Source organism: Schistocerca cancellata, chromosome 6, assembly GCF_023864275.1.
Source record: "Schistocerca cancellata isolate TAMUIC-IGC-003103 chromosome 6, iqSchCanc2.1, whole genome shotgun sequence".
NCBI lineage: Eukaryota > Metazoa > Arthropoda > Insecta > Orthoptera > Acrididae > Schistocerca > Schistocerca cancellata.
In genome coordinates, this window is record NC_064631.1 from 365,097,454 (window position 1) to 365,119,496 (window position 22,043).

A 22,043-nucleotide genomic window follows, 5' to 3' on the forward strand; every position below is an offset into this window, starting at 1 on the left:
TCAGTCAATCAGAAGAATTCTTAAGTAATAAAAGCAGAGGGTTGCAAATTTAAACTAAAGAAAATGATCACAGAAACAAAAGTGTGAATCTGCACTATCTTTTTTCATCCATGAAACAATAAACTGACGATTAAATCTAGATTAACTCAACTGACTGAGAATACAGACCACCATTTTAAGACCAAGTGCTGTGTTGTTGCAGGAGGGCTCATAGAAAACAAAGATGTTTGCTTGCTGTGTGTTGTGGTCTTCAGTCCAGAGACTGGTTTGATGCAACTCACCATGCTACCCTATCCTGTGTAAGTCTCTTCATCTCAAAGTACGTACTGCAACCTACATCCCCCTGAATCTGCTTAATGTATTCATTTCTTGGTCTCCCTCTATGAGTTTTACCCTCCACGCTGCTCTCCAATACTAATTTGGTGACCCCTGGATGCCTCATAACAACCCCTTCTTGTAGTCAAGTTGTGCCACAAATTCCTATTCAGTACCTCCTCATTGGTTACGTGATCTATCCATATAATCTTCAGCATTCTCCTGTAGTACCACATTTCAAAACCCTCTATTCTCTTCTTGTCTAAACTATTTATCATCCATGTTTCACTTCCATACATGGCTACACACCATAAAAATCCTTTCCGAAAAGACTTCCTGACACTTAAATTTATACTCGATGTTAACAAATTTCTCTTCTTCAGAAATACTTTCCTTGCATTACCAGTCTACATTTTATATCCTCTCTACTTCAACCATCATCAGAAATTTTTCATCATCAGAAATTTTTCTCCCCATACAGCAAAACCCATTTACTACTTTTAAGTGTCATTTTCTAATCTAATTCCCTCAGCATCACCTGATTTAATTTGACTACATTCCATTATCCTCGTTTTGCTTTTGTTGATGTTCACTTTATATCCCCCTTTCAAGACACTGTCCATTCCATTCAATTGCTCTTCCAGGCCTTTTGCTATCTCTGCCAGAATTACAACAATGTCATAGGCAAACCTCAAGGTTTTAATTTCTTCTCCATGGATTTTAATTCCTACTCCACATTTTTCTTTTGTTTCCTTTACTGCTGACTCAATATACAGATTGAATAATATTGGGGACAGGCTACAACCCTGTCTCACTCCCTTCCCAACCACTGGCACCTTTTCCTGCCCATCGCCTCTTATAACTGCCATTTGGTTTCTGTACAAATTGTAAATAGCCTTTCGTTCCCTGTATTTGATCCCTGTCACCTTCAGAATTTGAAAGACAATATTCCAGTCAACATTGTCAAAAGTTTTCTCTAAGTCTACAAATGTAAGAAACGTGGGTTTGCCTTTCCTTAATCTATCTCCTAAGATAAGTTTTAGGGTCTGTATTGCCTCATCTGTTCCAACATTTCTACGGAATCAACAGATCTACCTTGAGGTTGGCTTCTATCAGTTTTTCCATTCAACTGTAAAGAATTCATGTTAGTATTTTGCAGTCGTGACATTAAACTGATAGTTCGATAATTTTCACACACCTGCTTTCTTTGGGATTGGAATTATTATATTATTCTCCAAGTCTGAGGGTATTTCACTTGTCTCATACATCTTTCTCACCAGATAGTAGAGTTTCGTCAGGGCTGGCTCTCCCAAGGCTATCAGTAGTTATAATGGAATGTTGTCTACTCCCGGGGCCCTGTTTCGACTTAGGTCTTTCAGTGCTCTGTCAAACTCATCACGCAGTGTCATATCTCCCATTTCATCTTCATCTACATCCTCTTCCATTTCCATAATACTGCCGTGCAGTACATCGCCCTTGTATAGACCCTCTGTGTACTCCATCCATCTTTCTGTTTTCCCTTCTTTGCTTAGAACTGGTTTTCCAACTGAGCTCTTGATATTCATACAAGTGGTTCTCTTTTCTCCAAAGGTCTCTCTAATTTTCCTCTAGGCAGTATCTATCTTACCCCTAGTGATATATGCCTCTACATCCTTACATTGCTCCTCTAGCCATCCCTGCTTAGCCATTTTGCACTTCCTGTTGATCTCATTTTTGAGACGTTTGTATTCGTTTTTGCCTGCTTCATTTACTGCATTTTTATATTTTCTCCTTTCATCAATTAAATTTAATATCTCTTCTGTTACCCAAGGGATTTCTACTAGCCCTCGTCTTGTTACCAACTTGATCCTCTGCTGCCTTCACTATTTCATCTCTCAAAACGAAACATTCTTCTTCTACTGTATTTCTTTTCCCCATTTCTTGTCAATTGTTCCCTAATGCTCTCTCTGTAACTCTCTGCAGCCTCTGGTTCTTTCATTTTATCCAGGTCCCATCTCCTTAAATTCCTACCTTTAAGCAGTTTCTTCAGTTTTAGTCTACAGTTCATAACCAATAAATTGTGGCCAGAGTCCACATCTGCCCATGGAAATGTCTTACAATTTAAAACCTGGTTCCTGAATCTCTGCCTTACCATTATATAATCTACCTGAAACCTTCCAGTGCCGTCCAGCCCTCTTCCACATATACAACTCTCTTTCAGGATTCCTAAACCAAGTGTTAGCTATGATTAAGTTATGCTCTGTGTAAAATTCTACCGGGCGGCTTCCTCTTTCAGTCCTTACCCCCCCCCCCCCCCCCAATTCCATATTCACGTACTACCTTTCCTTCTCTTCCTTTCCCTACTATCAAATTCCAGTCACCCATGAATATTAAATTTTCAACTCCCTTCACTATCTGAATAATTTCTTTTATCCCGTCATACACTTCCTGAATCTCTTCATTATCTGTAGAGTTAGTTTGCATATTAACTTGTACTACTGTGGTAAGCGTGAGCTTTGTGTCTACCTTGGCTACAATAATGCTTTTACTATGCTGTTTGTAGTAGCTTACCCACACTTGTATTTTTTTTTATTCATTATTAAACCTACTACTGCAGTACCCCTATTTGATTTTGTATTTATGGCCCTGTATTCACCTGACCAAAAGTCTTGTTCCTCCTGTCATCGAACTTCACTAATTCCCAATATATCTAATTTTAACCTATCCATTTCCCTTTTTAAATTTTCTAACCTACCTGCCTGTTTAAGAAATCTGACATTCCACACTCTGATCCATAGAACAGCAGTTTTGTTTCTCCGAGAACACTATGCAACTGAATTCTAGTTAATCCATGAGATGAGGGGCTATAAACAATTAAAACAATCATCAAAAGGTATATAATATTGCAAGGAAAGGAATTTGTTATTTTCACTTGATGAAGGAAGGCAGAATGAAATAGGAACAAAAAAAGTGAGAGAAGAATGACAGAATATGGGCATCCAGCAATTAGAGGTAATGTGCGTATTGTACTAGTATGCACATTTTAGATTTGTTTATAGGGGCTGGCAGCTATAGAGACCAGGGGTTGAATGCCCTCTGTCACCGGTGGTGCTGGAGCTGGGCAGCTAGAGGACAGGATGGCCATCACTTTTCCACCTAGGATGGTAGATGTCCGAGACCCAGTATTAAATACAGTAATTCCACACATTCCTTTATTTGTGTAACAACATATCAGTCTCAAGGCACTGGCAGTCTTGGTGAATATAACGTGCTGAAGTCAGCATGCGGCCTCCTGTCAGGCTTGCATGCAGCATCACCTTGCCCGGATGTTATATGGTCAGCACGCCCTTGCTATAGTACCACATTAGTTCTCAGACAATCTGTCAGCACTCTGCAGGCTACATGCCATGCAAAGGCAGTCACACTGGTTAGGCAGATGTACAACTCAGTGCAGGATTCGCAAATGCACGCAGAGTTGAATCTTGGACCTTGTTGTGGACAACGGCATCAGTGCTGGCAGCCAAGTAGTTTGCCCACACAGAGCAATCAGCAACGCAGAGTTTTTCGGGCACAGGACGATAGAGGCTAGGCAGTTAAGTGGCCCAGCACAAACTGAGGATCCCCAAGGTAGGTGGCCACCAATGGACAGACAGACAGACAGACAGACAGACGGACAGCAGATGGCCAGCCGGCTGGAAGGCACCAAGTCAGCATCAACTGGAATCAGGCACACTCGCAGCTTATGAAGACAGCATCCAATGACAACAGCTTGAATGTTCTGTTTTGAGACGTTTACTGGCACAAGACTTCCCTTCATAGCTTGCTCCTGGTGATAATGTGTGTCTAAAAGGAGCAGTATTTATGTGAGCACGGTCCACCACTACTAAGGCACTTTAGAACAACAACAACAACTCCTCCATGTAGTGGAACATACCACAACAAAGCTTCAGGGGCAGTGTTCCTAGACGCCTTTGATCACCTATGGTACAACACACTCATTTGCAGTCTCAGCAATGCTCATATCTGTGATGGAATCATACATCTCATACACTCATATTTTCACCCACAGATGTTTCTATACTGATGTTCAGTGCAAACAAACAACACAACACAGTATGCGAGTGAGACTACCCCAACGCAATATCCTAGGGCCCCTTTTGTTTAACCTCCACATCAGTGACTTCGAAGCTACACAAAACACAATAGTTGCCATCTATGTGGGTAACACAGCCATCCTAGTGCAAGACTGGAAACCGTCAAACATTAACTCACGAGTACTGACAGCACTCAGAAATGCTGAGCCTTGGCTGGAACAATGGTGCGTTAAAGTAAACATGGACAAGTGCCAGGCTGTTCCGTTCACACACAAACAAAAACATCTGCACAAACATCAAAACTGCAGACAAATAATGCTACACACACGTCCAATACATTTCTGTAAGAAATTCAGATACATTAGTGTCTGGATGGAACAGAAAATTACAAAATTACATGTGGGGGGGGGGGGGGGGGGTGGGGGGGGGGGGGGGGGGGGGGGGGGGGGAGCGGGCACAACACCACATTGATTACACGACCAAACCAAGCTAATGTGAGGCTCAAACAGCTTTACCCTACGAAACTTCCTGGCAGAAAAAAAACTGTGTACCAGACTGAGACTCTAACTCGGGACCTTTGCCTTTCGCGAGCAAGTGCTCTACCAACTGAGCTACCCAAGCACGACTCACGACCCATCCTCACAGCTTTAATTTCGCCAGTACCTCGTCTCCTACCTACCAAACTTCACAGAATCTCTTCTGCGAACCTTGTGAACTAGCACTCCTGGGAGAAAGGATATTGTGGAGACATGGCTTAGCCACAGCCTGGGGGATGTTTCCAGAATCTCACTTTCTATAATTTCTCGTAGAAATAAATTTCTATTGCTCATTGCTACTTGGACACCTTATTGCTTTTTTGCATGCACAATCCCACATCAGGATACTTTAATTTTAGTTTTCGTTGTCAGTAATATAGACTCTAGAAAGTTTATGCATGAAGCAGTTGGCTCTGTTAGCTGAATTTTCATTTTCACTTATACTTGTCTCTGATTTTGTTTGTCCATAATTGTGCCTAGAAATCTGAACCTGTTCAATGTGCTCAAATTTATGTTTGTTGATTATGAGATACAACTGGCTGTCTTGTTCATCTCTTGTTGGCATATACACAGAATATATTGTCTGTGTATATGCCAACATTTTAACCCTTTTTTTTTTTTGAGGATCCTGCTGGTAATAGACTTGAGTTTGCACACAACTCTCTACAAAGCTATATTCAAGAGATAATGGGCAGAGCATCTCATTGTCTTATTACAATTTCATTTTTAAAATTATCATATTTTATTCCATTCAGCAAACCTTTGCTTATATTATCATCTGTGCACATTTTGCAGATATTTTAATTGTTGTGTTGTTGTGCTCTTCAGTCCTGAGACTGGTTTGATGCAGCTCTCCATGCTACTCTATCCTGTGCAAGCTTCATCATCTCCCAGTACCTACTGCAACCTACATCCTTCTGAATCTGCTTAGTATATTCATCTCTTGGTCTCCCCCTACGATTTTTACCCTCCACGCTGCCCTCCAATACTAAATTGGTGATCCCTTGATGCCTCAGAACATGTCCTACCAACCGATCCCTTCTTCTGGTCAAGTTGTGCCACAAACTTCTCTTCTCCCCCAATCCTATTCAATACTTCCTCATTAGTTATGTGATCCACCCATCTAATCTTCAGCATTCTTCTGTAGCACCACATTTCGAAAGCTTCTATTCTCTTCTTGTCCAAACTATTTACCGTCCATGTTTCACTTCCATACATGGCTACACTCCATACAAATACTTTCAGAAATCGACTTCCTGACACTTAAATCTATACTCGATGTTAACAAATTTCTCTTCTTCAGAAACGCTTTCCTTGCCATTGTCAGTCTACATTTTATATCCTCTCTACTTCGACCATCATCAGTCATTTTGCTCCCCAAATAGCAAAACTACATTACTACTTTAAGTGTCTCATTTCCTAATCTAATACCCTCAACATCACCCGACTTAATTCGACTACATTCCATTATCCTTATTTTGATTTTGTTGATGTTCATCTTATATCCTCCCTTCAATACACCATCCATTCCGTTCAACTGCTCTTCCAAGTCCTTTGCTGTCTCTGACAGAATTACAATATCATCGGCGAACCTCAAAGTTTTTATTTCTTCTCCATGGATTTTAATACCTACTCCGAATTTTTCTTTTGTTTCCTTTATCACTCCCTTCCCAACCACTGCTTCCCTTTCATGTCCCTCGACTCTTATAACTGCCATCTGCTTTCTGTACAAATTGTAAATAGCCTTACGCTCCCTATATTTTACCCCTGCCACCTTTAGAATTTGAAAGAGAGTATTCCAGTCAACATTGTCAAAAGCTTTCTCTAAGCCTACAAATGCTAGAAACGTAGGTTTGCCTTTCCTTAATCTTTGTTCTAAGATAAGTCGTAAGGTCAGTATTGCTTCACGTGTTCCAGTATTTCTACGGAATCCAAACTGATCTTCCCCGTGGTCGGCTTCTACTAGTTTTTCCGTTCGTCTGTAAAGAATTCGTGTTAGTATTTTACAGCTGTGGCTTATTAAACTGATTGTTCGGTAATTTTCACATCTGTCAACACCTGCTTTCTTTGGGATTGGAATTATTATATTCTTCTTGAAGTCTGAGGGTATTTCGCCTGTTTCATACATCTTGCTCACCAGATGGTAGAGTTTTGTCAGGACTGGTTCTCCCAAGGCTGTCAGTAGTTCCAATGGAAATATTTTAATTGAAAATCCAATTTCTGTCATTACATTCGCAAGCCTTAGCCTGTGAATGGAGCTTTCTGATGTATGTCTGAACTATTCATGCAAGTCAGTACACTCAAACGAACTGCATCTTTCCATGAAGCTAGTGAATCAATCTGTTTTCACTATGATGTTTAATTTGTGGTTAAATGACAAAAATGTCTACAAAACATCAGATAGTGAGGTTTCAAATCTTGAGGCAGCCATATGAATAAAAATATCCTAACAGCAACAGTGAAAGAATGAATCATTGTCTTCCTGTATGGTAACTTATTTAATTAACAATGCAGTTTTATCCTCAGCATGAGTCTAACAGATTATAATAGAATCTTTTGGCAAAATTTGAGTTGAGGTCTTACCTTCAGCTGCTCCCCCTGTAGTGGATTGTGAATTGTCAGCATCTCTCTGCTTCTCACTCTCCTCAACAGCAGTTTCAGTCACACCAGGAGTTGTTTTCACTGAGCCAATGGGTGGTGGAGGTGGTGGCATTTCACTTAGATCTACAGCCTGTCCACCCTCCACTGCCGAGATGACAATCTCAAATTTCTACAATACAGGACAACTATGAAAAATCTAAAGGAAACAAACAACTTACACAACAAACTGTCACATTTAATTTTTTTTAAAAATAAAGTAGGATGAAAATGAAGTTCCTGGTGTTTTGGTGTATCTAGAGATATTAAAGACATACTTCACTAGCCACACCACTATGCACAGCAGATGCTATTTCACTCCACTGCCAGTCATTGGCTTTCTGTTCCACTCACAAATGGAGGAAAGAAAAACGACTGCCTATCTAGGTTTATGTTTCTGCGTAAGCCCAAATCTCTCCCTTCTCTGCAGTACATACTACACGAGATGTATGTTGATGGTGGTAGAATCGTACTGCGGTCTGTTGCAAATGCTGGTTCTCTCAAGTTTTTCGACAATGTTTCAAGAAAAGAATGATTTCTTTCCTCAAGAGGTTCCCATTTAAGTGTAGGGAATATTTCCATAATGTTTGTGTATTGATCAGAACTACTGGTCACAAATATAGCAGCATGCCTTAGAATTCTTTCTAAAATCTGGAATAAATCATGCAGTACCAAAACCCAATAACTTTTTACCTTATTAACAACTGTGAAAACTCATGGTGTTAAGAAAAATATATCTGGACTGAGATAGGCACAAATGGGTAGGGGAAATTATGTTCGGCATTACTTAGTTCCTTGGCAGTATTATTACCTAAGAACCAAATAACTTTTTAAATACAACATACACATTAATCAGACAAATTTACTACACCTTTCAGACAAAAAAGCTCAAAATATAGCAGCAATGATGAAAGACTATGTAAGAAATAGAAATAAATATAAATTTATTAGCAATGAACAAGTATTTGATGGGAAAAAAATCATTTGCATAATGAATATTAGTATACGTTACAACAGACTTTCCTCTTTATTGCTATTTCTGTGTACCAGGCGATCAAAAAGTCAGTATAAATTTGAAAACTTAATAAATCACAGAATAATATAGATAGAGAGGTACAAATTGACACACATGCTTGGAATAACATGGGGTTTTATTAGAACCAAAAAAAATACAGAAATTCAAAAAATGGCCGACAGATGGCGCTTCATCTGATCAGAATAGCAATAATTAGCATAACAAAGTAAGACAAAGCAAAGATGATGTTCTTTACAGGAAATGCTCAATATGTCCACCATCATTCCTCAACAATAGCTGTAGTCGAGGAATAATGTTGTGAACAGCACTGTAAAGCATGTACAGAGTTATGGTGAGGCATTGGCATCGGATGTTGTCTTTCAGCATCCCTAGAGATATCAGTCGATCACGATACACTTGCGACTTCAGGTAACCCCAAAGCCAATAATCGCACGGACTGAGGTCTGGGGACCTGGGAGGCCAAGCATGACAAAAGTGGCGGCTGAGCACACGATCCTTACCAAACGACGCGTGCAAGAGATCTTTCACGCGTCTAGCAATATGGGGTGGTTCTAATAAAATCCCATGTCATTCCAAGCATGTGTGTCAATTTTTACCTCTCTATCTACATTATTCCGTGGTTTATTAAGTTTTCAAATTTATACTGACGTTTTGATCACCCGGTACATGAGGATCAATGTCAACATAAAAATGAGAGTGAACATACCTTGACAATTCGTACATAGTTTATAGCTGTTTCCCGATCACCAGCCTTCTTAGCTAGCAGTGCTGCCATTTTGTACTCATCCCTGCGTGCAGCAAGAGCAGCAATTGTATTATTTTGATCAGCGGTGGATGTAGTAGGACTTGATGGCATGGGTGATGGGACTTCCTTTCCTGGTGACTGATCTTGCACTGGAGAAGCCATGCCAGGCAGTGGCACTCCAAACTGTGGTGGCCTCTCTGGTACAGGAGGTTGAGGGGCAGGTCGCGTTGGAACCATCTCTGCAGTGTATAGTATAGGGTCATTGTAAAGGTCTGTCCCAAACAGTGGGAATTTTAACTGCATCATGCTTGTAATAAGTTACGAACACCAAAAATAACACTGATAAATACTGCAGTCACAGCTCTGTCCATGACCTTGGAAAAAAAAAAATCCGGTCCAAGCTTAAATTTACCAAAAAATATTAAACACAAATTGAAAACATTATTTTCTACAAATAAATAAAATTATACAGTAAACTGCCTCTATAAAGACTGAAGAGATTACCAAAACAAACTTATTTAAATAGGCAGTTAAAAAGCATGTATTTAGAAACAGTCTGTACAGTGTAGGGTTACTTATACGGAGTTGTAACCAAGGATGGAATCAACTTCTTGAAATCATCTATTTCATGGTGTCTGTCAGGCCCCCAGGTATCACACCATGCAGCAATCCACCCTTGTGGGCTTGCATTTACGAATGATTGACAAAACAGTTTCTTGTGATCTACTAGGGCCCTAAAAATAATGTTCAATAGCTGAACTGATAGTAGTCTAGTTGTGTGTCGTGTACTGAGATCCTGTTGGTGCATTTTTTTCATATTTATCAAAATAACTGGTCATTATTTTGATTCAATTAATTTGTTTAAATACTGTCACATCCTAACCATAATCAGGTCAAAATTCGAAAGCAGCGTCATCTATGAAGTACAACAATTACCACTAAAAGCATATTTATTACAAACACCAACATAGAACCATAACAAAACTGTCCTCCAGGATGGAGAGCACTACTGTTTATACAAACATCAAATACACCAGAATATGCAAACATTACAAATGTGAAGTTCAAGAATCTTCCATAAATGATTAATACTAAACAACAAATAATTGCTGGTGGTCAGGTTTGAACTGGTGAAACACTGAATGCCAGCCAGCGACACCAACCGTTATGCCACACTGCAGTAAGCAGCAATACAGATTTCTCATTTCTAATCTTGTGTCATATCATTTTAATCCACATACTAACTAACTATTTAATTTTTCCAATAATCATCTCTGTTTTAATTATTTATATGTATTAACTTTGATTTAATTATTTCCTTTTCATCATTTTTATGTATTTATTTCTATTTAATTACTTCCTTTACATCACTTTACATTTTCATTTGTATTTTGGGTAACTATATTATTTTTAACCAAATTCACCACATTTCAAACCGGAGCATAAAAATTCAGGACAATTGAGTAAAAGTCAGAACACAACAGAATTACTGCCAATATAGGCTTTACATTAGTTTATTTTCAAATAATGTATTGTATCACCGATGAAATGAACATACAGCATTTTTCACCAGGACGCCCCATCTGGGGTACTGAATATACAATTTGTACATATAAAGAAAAAATTTCACACTTCGTATTGAAGAACATACTATTTGCAGTTTAGAGATTATTTCGCACAGCTGTGCAATGTAAGCAATATCCGTTCTTTCAGACAAGCATGTAAAATTATTTGCAATTTTTAAATCTAATACGCACTTTTCCTGAATTTTGTTTTATTTATAAAACCCTCTATCATTTAAATCTTCACCTGCATTATTTTGTTCATGGTGCAAAATAGAGAGAAATATTCCGCATGGGAAAATATATCTAAAAACAAAGATGATGTGACTTACCAAACGAAAGCGCTGGCATGTTGATAGACACACAAACAAACACAAACATACACACAAAAATCAAGCTTTCGCAACAAACATTTGCTTCTTCAGGAAAGAGGGAAGGAGAGGGAAAGACGAAAGGATGTGGGTTTTAAGGGAGAGGGTAAGGAGTCATTCCAATCCTGGGAGTGGAAAGACTTACCTTAGGGGGGAAAAAGGACAGGTATACACTCACACACACACCCATATCCATCCGCACAAACACATACACAAGCAGACATTTGTAAAGGCAAAGAGTTTCGGCAGAGATGTCAGTCGACGCAGAAGTACAGAGGCAAAGATGTTGTTGAAAGACAGGTGAGGTATGAGCGGCAGCAACTTGAAATTAGCGGAGGTTGAGGCCTGGCGGATAACGAGAAGAGATGATATACTGAAGAGCAAGTTACCATCTCTAGAGTTCTGACAGGCTGGTGTTAGTGGGAAGTATGCAGATAACCCGGACGGTGTAACACTGTGCCAAGATGTGCTGGCTGTGCACCAAGGCATGTTTAGCCACAGGGTGATCCTCATTACCAACAAACACTGTCTGCCTGTGTCCATTCATGCGAATGGACAGTTTGTTGCTGGTCATTCCCACATAGAAAGCTTCACAGTGTAGGCAGGTCAGTTGGTAAATCACATGGGTGCTTTCACACGTGGCTCTGCCTTTGATTGTGTGCACCTTCCGGGTTACAGGACTGGAGTAGGTGGTGGTGGGAGGGTGCATGGGACAGGTTTTACACCAGGGGCGGTTACAAGGGTAGGAGACAGAGGGTAGGGAAGGTGGTTTGGGGATTTCATAGGGACGAACTAAGAGGTTACGAAGGTTAGGTGGACGGCGGAAAGACATTCTTGGTGGAGTGGGGAGGATTTCATGAAGGATGGATCTCATTTCAGGGCTGGAGAGCCACATTCAGAGTCTGGTCCAGTCCCGGAAAGTATCCTGTCACAAGTGGGGCACTTTTGTGGTTCTTCTGTGGGAGGTTCTGGGCTTGAGGGGATGAGGAAGTGGCTCTGGTTATTTGCTTCTGTACCAGGTCGGGAGGGTAGTTGCGGGATGCGAAAGCTGTTTTCAGATTGTTGGTGTTATGGTTCAGGGATTCCAGACTGGAGCAGATTTGTTTGCCACAAAGACCTAGACTGTGGACCGTTTGATGTGGAATGGGTGGCAGCTGTCATAATGGAGGTAATGTTGCTTGTTGGTGTGTTTGATGTGGATGGACGTGTGAAGCTGGCTATTGGACAGATGGAGCTCACCGTCAAGGAAAGTGGCATGGGATTTGGAGTAGGACCAGGTGAATCTGATGGAACCAAAGGAGTTGAGAATGGAGAGGAAATTCTGGAGTTCTTCTTCACTGTGAGTCCAGATCCTGAAGATTTCATCAATAAATCTGTACCAAACTTTGGGTTGGCAGGCCTGGGTAACCAAGAAGGCAGCCTCTAAGCGACCCATGAATAGGTTGGCGTACGAGGGGGCCATCCTGGTACCCATGGCTGTTCCCTTTAATTGTTGGTGTGTCTGGCCTTCAAAAGTGAAGAAGTTGTGGGTCAGGATGAAGCTGGCTAAGGTAATGAGGAAAGAGGTTTTAGGTAGGGTGGCAGGTGATCGGCGTGAAAGGAAGTGCTCCATTGCAGCGAGGCCCTGGACGTGCGGAATATTTGTGTATAAGGAAGTGGCATCAATGGTTACAAGGATGGTTTCCGGGGGTAACAGATTGGGTAAGGCTTCCAGACGTTCGAGAAAGTGGTTGGTGTCTTTGATGAAGGATGGGAGATTGCATGTAATGGGTTGAAGGTGTTGATCTACGTAGGCAGAGATACGTTCTGTGGGGGCTTGGTAACCAGCTACGATGGGGCGGCCGGGATGATTGGGTTTGTGAATTTTAGGAAGAAGGTAGAAGGTAGGTGTGCAGGGTGTCGGTGGGGTCAGGAGGTTGATGGAGTCAGGTGAAAGGTTTTGTAGGGGACCTAAGGTTCTGAGGATTCCTTGAAGCTCCGCCTGGACATCAGGAATGGGATTACCTTGGCAAACTTTGTGTGTGGTGTTGTCTGAAAGCTGACGCAGTCCCTCAGCCACATACTCCCGACGATCAAGTACCACGATCGTGGAACCCTTGTCTGCCAGAAGAATGACGATGGATCGGTCAGCCTTCAGATCACGGATAGCCTGGGCTTCAGCAGTGGTGATGTTGGGAGTAGGATTAAGGTTTTTTAAGAAGGCCAACATAGTCATTACGAGGTGCATTCAAGTTCTAATGCCTCCGATTTTTTTTCTAATTAACTGCTCACCCGAAATCGATGAAACTGCCGTTACTTCTCGACGTAATCGCCCTGCAGACGTACACATTTTTCACAACGCTGACGCCATGATTCCATGGCAGCGGCGAAGGCTTCTTTAGGAGTCTGTTTTAACCACTGGAAAATCGCTGAGGCAATAGCAGCACAACTGGTGAATGTGCGGCCACGGAGAGTGTCTTTCATTGTAGGAAAAAGCCAAAAGTCACTAGGAGTCAGGTCAGGTGAATAGGGAGCATGAGGAATCACTTCAAAGTTGTTATCACGAAGAAACTGTTGCGTAACGTTAGCTCGATGTGCGGGTGCGTTGTCTTGGTGAAACAGCACACGCGCAGCCCTTCCCGGACGTTTTTGCTGCAGTGCAGGAAGGAATTTGTTCTTCAAAACATTTTCGTAGGATGCACCTGTTACCATAGTGCCCTTTGGAACGCAATGGGTAAGGATTACGCCCTCGCTGTCCCAGAACATGGACACCATCATTTTCTCAGCACTGGCAGTTACCCGAAATTTTTTTGGTGGCGGTGAATCTGTGTGCTTCCATTGAGCTGACTGGCACTTTGTTTCTGGATTGAAAAATGGCATCCACGTCTCATCCATTGTCACAACCGACGAAAAGAAAGTCCCATTCATGCTGTCGTTGAGCGTCAACATTGCTTGGCAACATGCCACACGGGCAGCCATGTGGTCGTCCGTCAGCATTCGTGGCACCCACCTGGATGACACTTTTCACATTTTCAGGTCGTCATGCAGGATTGTGTGCACAGAACCCACATAAATGCCAACTTTGGAGGCGATCTGTTCAACAGTCATTCGGCGATGCCCCAAAACAATTCTCTCCACTTTCTCGATCATGTCGTCAGACCGGCTTGTGCGAGCCCGAGTTGTTTCAGTTTGTTGTCACACTATGTTCTGCCTTCATTAAACTGTCGCACCCACGAACGCACTTTCGACACATCCATAACTCCATCACCACATGTCTCCTTCAACTCTCGATGAATTTACACACCACGCAAATTCAGAAAACGAATGATTGCACGCTGTTCAAGTAAGGAAAACGTCGCCATTTTAAGTATTTAAAACAGTTCTCATTCTCGCCGCTGGCGGTAAAATTCCATCTGCCGTACGGTGCTGCCATCTCTGGGATGTATTGACAATGAACGTGGCCTCATTTTAAAACAATGCGCATGTTTCTATCTCTTTCCAGTCCGGAGAAAAAAAATCGGCGGCCTTAGAACTTGAATGCACCTCATATTATGACTAGGCCTAAAAACATTTTTTGAGACATAAATGTTAAGCATTTGCTTAGCTATAGTTACAACTCATGAACATCCAATTGAATTAGCACACAAATGGTCATGAATGAACTTATGAAAAAGTCTACATTTAATCTGTAACATCCGGCAATATGGGCCATATAAGGTAGATGGTCATTACTCAAGATTAATATATTTGACCTGAAATGGTCTAGACCACTTAAGCCTTTTTCTCAGATGTACCTTTCTTTTATTTCACTTTACTAGTAAATTCAAGGTCAGGAGTTAGGTTCGCGTCTTGTCCTAACAAGTACCCATCACACAGTTTAAGCGCACGCGCTAAGTATTGTGTCCGCCTAGGCGGGCCTCATGACACTACGGTCAGTTACAGTACAGCACTCGTGGCTGCTGTATCGCGGACGCAAAGTGGGACTGAGGCAGTTTCAGATAAGTTTTTACCGTCTGATGATAATTTATGGATTTATAGTTTTAGCTTGATGATGTCCACTATGGACAAACGGTAGTTACTTTTATTCTGAAGAAGGTTCGGTTATCTCGACTGAAACCTAGGTAAATCTAGGTAACTTTGCAACTGAGGCTGTTGGTTTTTAAAAGTTAAAACTGTTATATATCAGAGTTTTGGCCAAAAGGCCTTCTTCTAACGTACACCTTATGGGAAAATCAATATGTGGGTCGTGGTGGTGGTGGTGGTGCAGATGTGGGGGGGGAATGAAAGCGTATTAGCAGGGTAAGGATGAAGCAGTGTGTAGTGCTGCTTGTTGGAGCATGCAGGGGCATTGTGGGGACAGTGTAGGGTTGCTAGGTGCATTTGGGAGTTTTGGGGGAGGGGAAAAGAGGGGGCAGAAATAGAGTGAAGAATTTCTTCCAACTTAACACCAGGTTTTCTGAATTGTGCAGGTGGGAACTCTCCTTGCAATGTATTCTATGTTCCTGTAAATCCCCTGGCCTCAACCTCTGCTAGTCCCTGCCCTTCACCCATCGATCTCCTTCCTTGCTCCCATTCCAGCACTGCATAGCCTTCTATACCACCAACATATCCATTAGTCTTTTTCCCCTCCCCTGCTTCTCTCCTTTCATCTTCCCTTCCCTCCCCCCTCCCCCAAACCACCTGACTGCACCTAGCAGCCCTACCATGTCCCTACATGCTTTCACAAGTAACACTAATTTCTCCCCAAACCCTATCCTGCTATACCTCCTCCTCCCACCCCTGCCTTTCCTTATCCCCCAGCACTGCTTCTTCGATCAGGTACAGTTGTTTGCAATCTGGCCTCAGTGGGCAGAAATAGTGGTCACATGTTTGTGAGTTGTCACTGTGTGTGCGCTTTCTACTTTAGAAGAAGGCCTTTTGGCCAAAAGCTCAAATGTATGGAAGTCTTGTGTCTATTTGTGACTAAACATTCTCCTCTGTGTCTTGAGTAGCAATTTATTCTTTTCACAATATTGTCATTACAAATATCATTTCAAAACACACTTTCGTAAGATCATTTCTTCTGGAAAATCTCTGAAATATATATTACTAACATATTATCCTCTTTTTGGGGTCAACATTCAACTCATTATGTTGCAGATCTTCAGGCAAGCAAATGGAAATCTGCAGTACTTCAGTCCATTTTCTATGTGCTAGGACTACAAACAGAGCCCTGAGAATATTTTATAATTAGGTTTAGTAAACTGATGAGGGGCTTGGCAGTAAGCATGTTGAACTGTCCTTTCATGTTACCTGTCTTAAAAACAAATTACGTACTTTCTTCATAGGTGTCTTTCTGTCAGCTGCAACACACACACACACACACACACGTGAGAAGCTAATAATTACTGATAATGCAAAAAAACAAAATTCATACCAGGGGTAGGTGTGTCCGCAACAGACGGTACATCTGGTTTCTTTGTCAGTGTTACTGCTACTGGAGGTGGAATGTCTTCCTCATTAACAACACGACCAGCTTTTGCCTGCTTCAGCATATCGTTAAGTGTTTTTATTCCCCTGCCAAACCTGGAAGAAAAATAATGTACTGGCTCAGTAACATCTTGACATCTACACACTACACCATTCATTTAGAACAAACTTTAGAACCTCTTTCTGTATACATCGTAAGGGGGGAGGAGGAGAAGAAGAAGAAGAAGAAGAAGAAGAAGAAGAAGATGCACCTAGAAGGAATTATCTGAAAGGGGTTGGAAATCAGTAGATGTTACGAAGTACATGCAAAGACAAACAAACGATTAGATTTCATTAAAATGACTGATATATTCAAGAGAATGAGCTTCACAAATTGTACAAGTCAATAACACTTTGGACCACCTCTTGCCCTTATGCAAGCAGTATCTCATCTTGGCAATGATTTATAGACTTTTTGGATGTCCACCTGAGAAAGATTGTGCCAAATTCTGTCCAATCGATGTGTTAGATCATCAAAACCTCAAGATGGTCGAAGGACCCTGCCCATAATGCTCCAAACATTCTCAATTGGGGAGAGACGTGGTGACGTTGTGCAAGACAGGTTTTGGCAAGCACGAAGACGAGCAGTAGAAACGCTCACCGTTTGGGAGTGGGCATCATCTTGCTGAAATGTAAGCCCGGGATGGGCTTGCCACGAAGGGCAACAAAACGCGGCATAGAATATCATCAGCATAACACTGTGCTGTAAGGGTGCTGCAAATGAAAACCAAAGTGACCCTTCTATGGGAAGAAATGACATCCCAGAACATCACATCTGGTTTTGGTGCTGTGTGGCAGGCGACAGTCAGCTTGGTATCTGATCTCTGTCTGGAGCATCTACACCCAATTCCTCACTGGTCATTGGGGATCAAATTCACAGTGGCACTCATTATCGAACACAATTCTATTCCAGCCAGTGGGATTCCGGGCTGAAGATGTGTCTGGAGAAGCCCCAACATTCGTAGGATATCAACGTGACTGTCACCCACCACATGGTCCAACAACCAGGAGTGATGAGTCTGTGGAGCCTTTTGTTTTCATAGCAGGACCCTTTCGGTTGTCATCCATGGCACCCTTACAGTACAACAGTATGTCAGCAATACTTTAAGCCTCATTTTACTGTCATTCATGGCAAGACATCTTGCGCTTACATTTCAGCAGAATAATGCCCGCCCACACATGGTAAGAGTTTCTACACTTGTCTTTGTGCTTGTCAAACCCAACCTTGGACAGTACAGTTGTCAGATCTCTCCCCAGTTGAGAATGTTTGGAACATTATGGGCAGGGCCCTTCAAACACCTTGGGGTTTTGATGAACTAACGCACAAGTTGGACAGAATTTGGCACAATATCCCTCAGGAGGACATCCACTAGCTCTATCAATCAACACAAAACTGAATAACTGCGTAAGGGCCATAAGTGGACGAACAGGTTTTCGACCTGCTCAATTTGTGAAGCTTTTTCTCTTGAACAAATCATCCAATTTTTATCAAGTTCTTATCATTTGTTTGTTTGTACACGTAAATCACATCTAACGATTTCTGTCCCATTTGGATACTTCCTTCGTGGTGCATCTTTTTTTTTCTATTTCTATGTATACAGCACTTGTAAAAAGTGATCAAAGTAAAACTCAGGCTGATCACTTAAAATGCTACCTGATATTAGATACCATAAGCTATACTAGACATTTGTGTTCCTGAATATATTGATGATGACAGTCAATAGCAACTATCCAGCTGACTGGATTGCTAAGCATCACATTGATTAACAGGAAGCTCGGGAAGACAGAGATGATAAAATATGATGTTGTTGTGGTCTTCAGTCCTGAGACTGGTTTGATGCAGCCCTCCATGCTACTCTATCCTGTGCAAGCTTCTTCATCTCCCAGTACCTACTGCGGCCTACATCCTTCTGAATCTGCTTAGTGTATTCATCTCTTGGTCTCCCTCTACGATTTTTACCCTGCACACTGCCCTCCAGCACTAAATTGGTGATCCCCTCCATGTATCAGAACATGTCCTACCAACTGATCCCTTCTTCTAGTCAAGTTGTACCACAAGCTCCTCTTCTCCCCAATCCTATTCAGTACTTCCACATTAGTTATGTGATCTACCCATCTAATCTTCAGCATTCTTCCGTAGCACCACATTTCGAAAGCTTCTATTCTCTTCTAGTCCTAACTATTTATCATCCCTGTTTCACTTCCATACATGGCTACACTCCATACATATACTTTCAGAAATGACTTTCTGACACTTAAATCTATACTCGATATTAACAAATTTCTCTTCTTCAGAAACGCTTTCCTTGCCATTGCCAGTCTACATTTTATATCCTCTCTACTTCGACCATCATCAGTTATTTTGTTACCCAAATAGCAAAACTCATCTACTACTTTAAGTGTCTCATTTCCTAATCTAATTCTTCCAGCATCACCCGATTTAATTTGACTACATTCCATTATCCTTGTTTTGCTTTTGTTGATGTTCATCTTATACCCTCCTTTCAAGACACTCTCCATTCCGTTCAACTGCTCTTCCAAGTCCTTTGCTGTCTCTGACAGAATTACAATGTCATCGGCGAACCTCAAAGTTTTTATTTCTTCTCCATGGACTTTAATGCCTACTCCGAATTTTTCTTTTGTTTCCTCCACTGCTTGCTCAATATAGAGATTGAATAACATCGGGGAGAGGCTACAACTCTGTCTCACTCCCTTCCCAACCACTGCTTCCCTTTCATGCCCCTCGACTCTTATAACTGCCATCTGGTTTCTGTACAAATTGTAAATAGCCTTTCGCTCCCTGTATTTTGCCTCTGCCACCTTCAGAATTTGAAAGAGAGTATTCCAGTCAACACTGTCAAAAGCTTTCTCTAAGTCTACAAATGCTAGAAACGTAGGTTTGCCTTTCCTTAATCTAGCTTCTAAGATAAGTCGTAGGGTCAGTATTGCCTCCCGTGTTCGAACATTTCTACGGAATCCAAACTGATCTTCCCCGAGATTGGCTTCCACTACTTTTTCCATTCGTCTGTAAAGAATTTGCATTAGTATTTTGCAGCCATGGCTTATTTAACTGATAGTTAGGTAATTTTCACATCTGTCAACACCTGCTTTTTTTGGGATTGGAATTATTATATTCTTCTTGAAGTCTGAGGGTATTTCGCCTGTCTCATACATCTTGCTCACCAGAGGGTAGAGTTTTGTCAGGACTGGCTCTCCCAAGGTTGTCAGTAGTTCTAATGGAATGTTGTCTACTCCGGGGGCCTTGTTTCGACTCAGGGCTTTCAGTGCTCTGTCAAACTCTTCACGCACTATCGTATCTCCCATTTCATCTTCATCTACATCCTCTTTCATTTCCATAATATTGTCCTCAAGTACGTCGCCCTTGTATAGACCCTTTATATACTCCTTCCACCTTTCTGCTTTCCCTTCTTTGCTTAGAACTGGGTTTCCATCTGAGCTCTTGATATTCATACAAGTGGTTCTCTTTTCTCCAAAGGTCTCTCTAATTTTCCTGTAGGCAGTATCTATCTTACCACTAGTGAGATAAGCCTCTACATCCTTACATTTGTCCTCTAGCCATCCCTGCTTAGCCATTTTGCACTTCCTGTTGATCTCATTTTTGAGACGTTTGTATTCGTTTTTGCCTGCTTCATTTACTGCATTTTTATATTTTCTCCTTTCATCAATTAAATTCAATATTTCTTCTAAAAACAAAGAAGATGTGACTTACCAAACGAAAGCGCTGGCAGGTTGATACACACACAAACATACACACAAAATTCAAGCTTTCGCAACCAAAGGTTGTCTGTGTATGTGCGGATGGATATGTGTGTGTATACCTGTCCTCCTTTCCCCCTAAGGTAAGTCTTTCCACTCCCGGGATTGGAATGACTCCTTACCCTCTCCCTTAAAACCCACATCCTTTCGTCTTTCCCTCTCCTTCCCTCTTTCCTAATGAAGCAACCGTTGGTTGCGAAAGCTTGAATTTTGTGTGTATGTTTGTGTGTCTATCAACCTGCCAGCGCTTTCATTTGGTAAGTCAATCTTCTTTGCTCTTAGATATATTTTTCCCACGTGGAATGTTTCTCTCTATTATATTCAATATTTCCTCTGTTACTCAAGGATTTCTACTAACCCTCATCTTTTTACCTACTTGATCCTCTGCTGCCTTCACTACTTCATCCTTCAAAGCTACCCATTCGTCTTCTACTGTATTTCTTTCCCCCATTCCTGTCAATTGTTCCCTTATGCTCTCCCTGAAACTCTGTACAACCTCTGGTTCTTTCAGTTTATCCAGGTCCCATCTCCTTAACTTCCCACCTTTTTGCAGTTTCTTCAGTTTTAATCTGCAGTTCATAAACAATAGACTGTGGTCAGAGTCCACATCTGGCCCTGGAAATGTCTTACAATTTAAAACCTGGTTCCTAAATCTCTGTCATACCATTATATAATCTGTCTGAAACCTGTCAGTATCTCCAGGCTTCTTCCATGTATACAACCTTATTTTATGATTCTTGAACCAAGTGTTAGCTATGATTAAGTTGTGCTCTGTGCAAAATTCTACCAGACGGCTTCCTCTTTCATTTCTTAGCCCCAATCCATATTCACCTACTACGTTTCCTTCTCTCCCTTTTCCTACTACCGAATTCCAGTCACCCATGACTATTAAATTTTCGTCTCCCTTCACTATCTGAATAATTTCTTTTATTTCATCATACATTTCTTCAATTTCTTCGTCATCTGCAGAGCTAGTCGGCATATAAACTTGTACTACTGTGGTAGGCGTGGGCTTTGTATCTGTCTTGGCCACAATAATGCATTCACTATGCTGTTTGTAGTAGCTTATCCGCATTCCTATTTTCCTATTCATTATTAAACCTACTCCTGCATTACCCCGATTTGATTTTGTGTTTATAACCCTGTATTCACCTGACCAAATGTCTTGTTCCTCCGGCCACCAAATTTCACTAATTCCCACTATATCTAACTTTAACCTATCCATTTCCCTTTTTAAATTTTCTAACCTACCTGCCCGATTAAGGGATCTGACATTCCACGCTCCGATCCGTAGAACGCCAGTTTTCTTTCTCCTGGAATGCCAGTTTTCTTTCTCCTGATAATGACATCCTCTTGAGTAGTGCCAGCCCGGAGATCCGCATGGGGGGACTATTTTACCACTGGAATATTTTACCCAAGAGGATGCCATCATCATTTAATCATACAGTAAAGCTGCATGCCCTCGGGTAAAATTACGGCTGTAGTTTCCCCTTGCTTTCAGCCG

The 22,043-nt window shown here is 41.4% G+C and overlaps 1 protein-coding gene across 2 annotated transcripts in view; it reads right to left on the minus strand.

Annotated features, from left to right (window-relative positions):
- The window catches only part of LOC126190974 (coiled-coil and C2 domain-containing protein 1-like), a 141,827-nt gene that overhangs the window by 70,094 nt on the left and 49,690 nt on the right, over nucleotides 1-22,043 (minus strand). For both annotated transcript variants that reach the window (XM_049931643.1, XM_049931644.1), the window contains exons 5-7: nucleotides 16,671-16,819; nucleotides 9,304-9,581; nucleotides 7,508-7,694 (exon numbers count right to left, since the gene is read on the minus strand). In XM_049931643.1, the coding sequence (XP_049787600.1) occupies nucleotides 7,508-7,694; nucleotides 9,304-9,581; nucleotides 16,671-16,819 (614 nt within the window). The remainder of the gene's footprint in view (nucleotides 1-7,507; nucleotides 7,695-9,303; nucleotides 9,582-16,670; nucleotides 16,820-22,043) is intronic.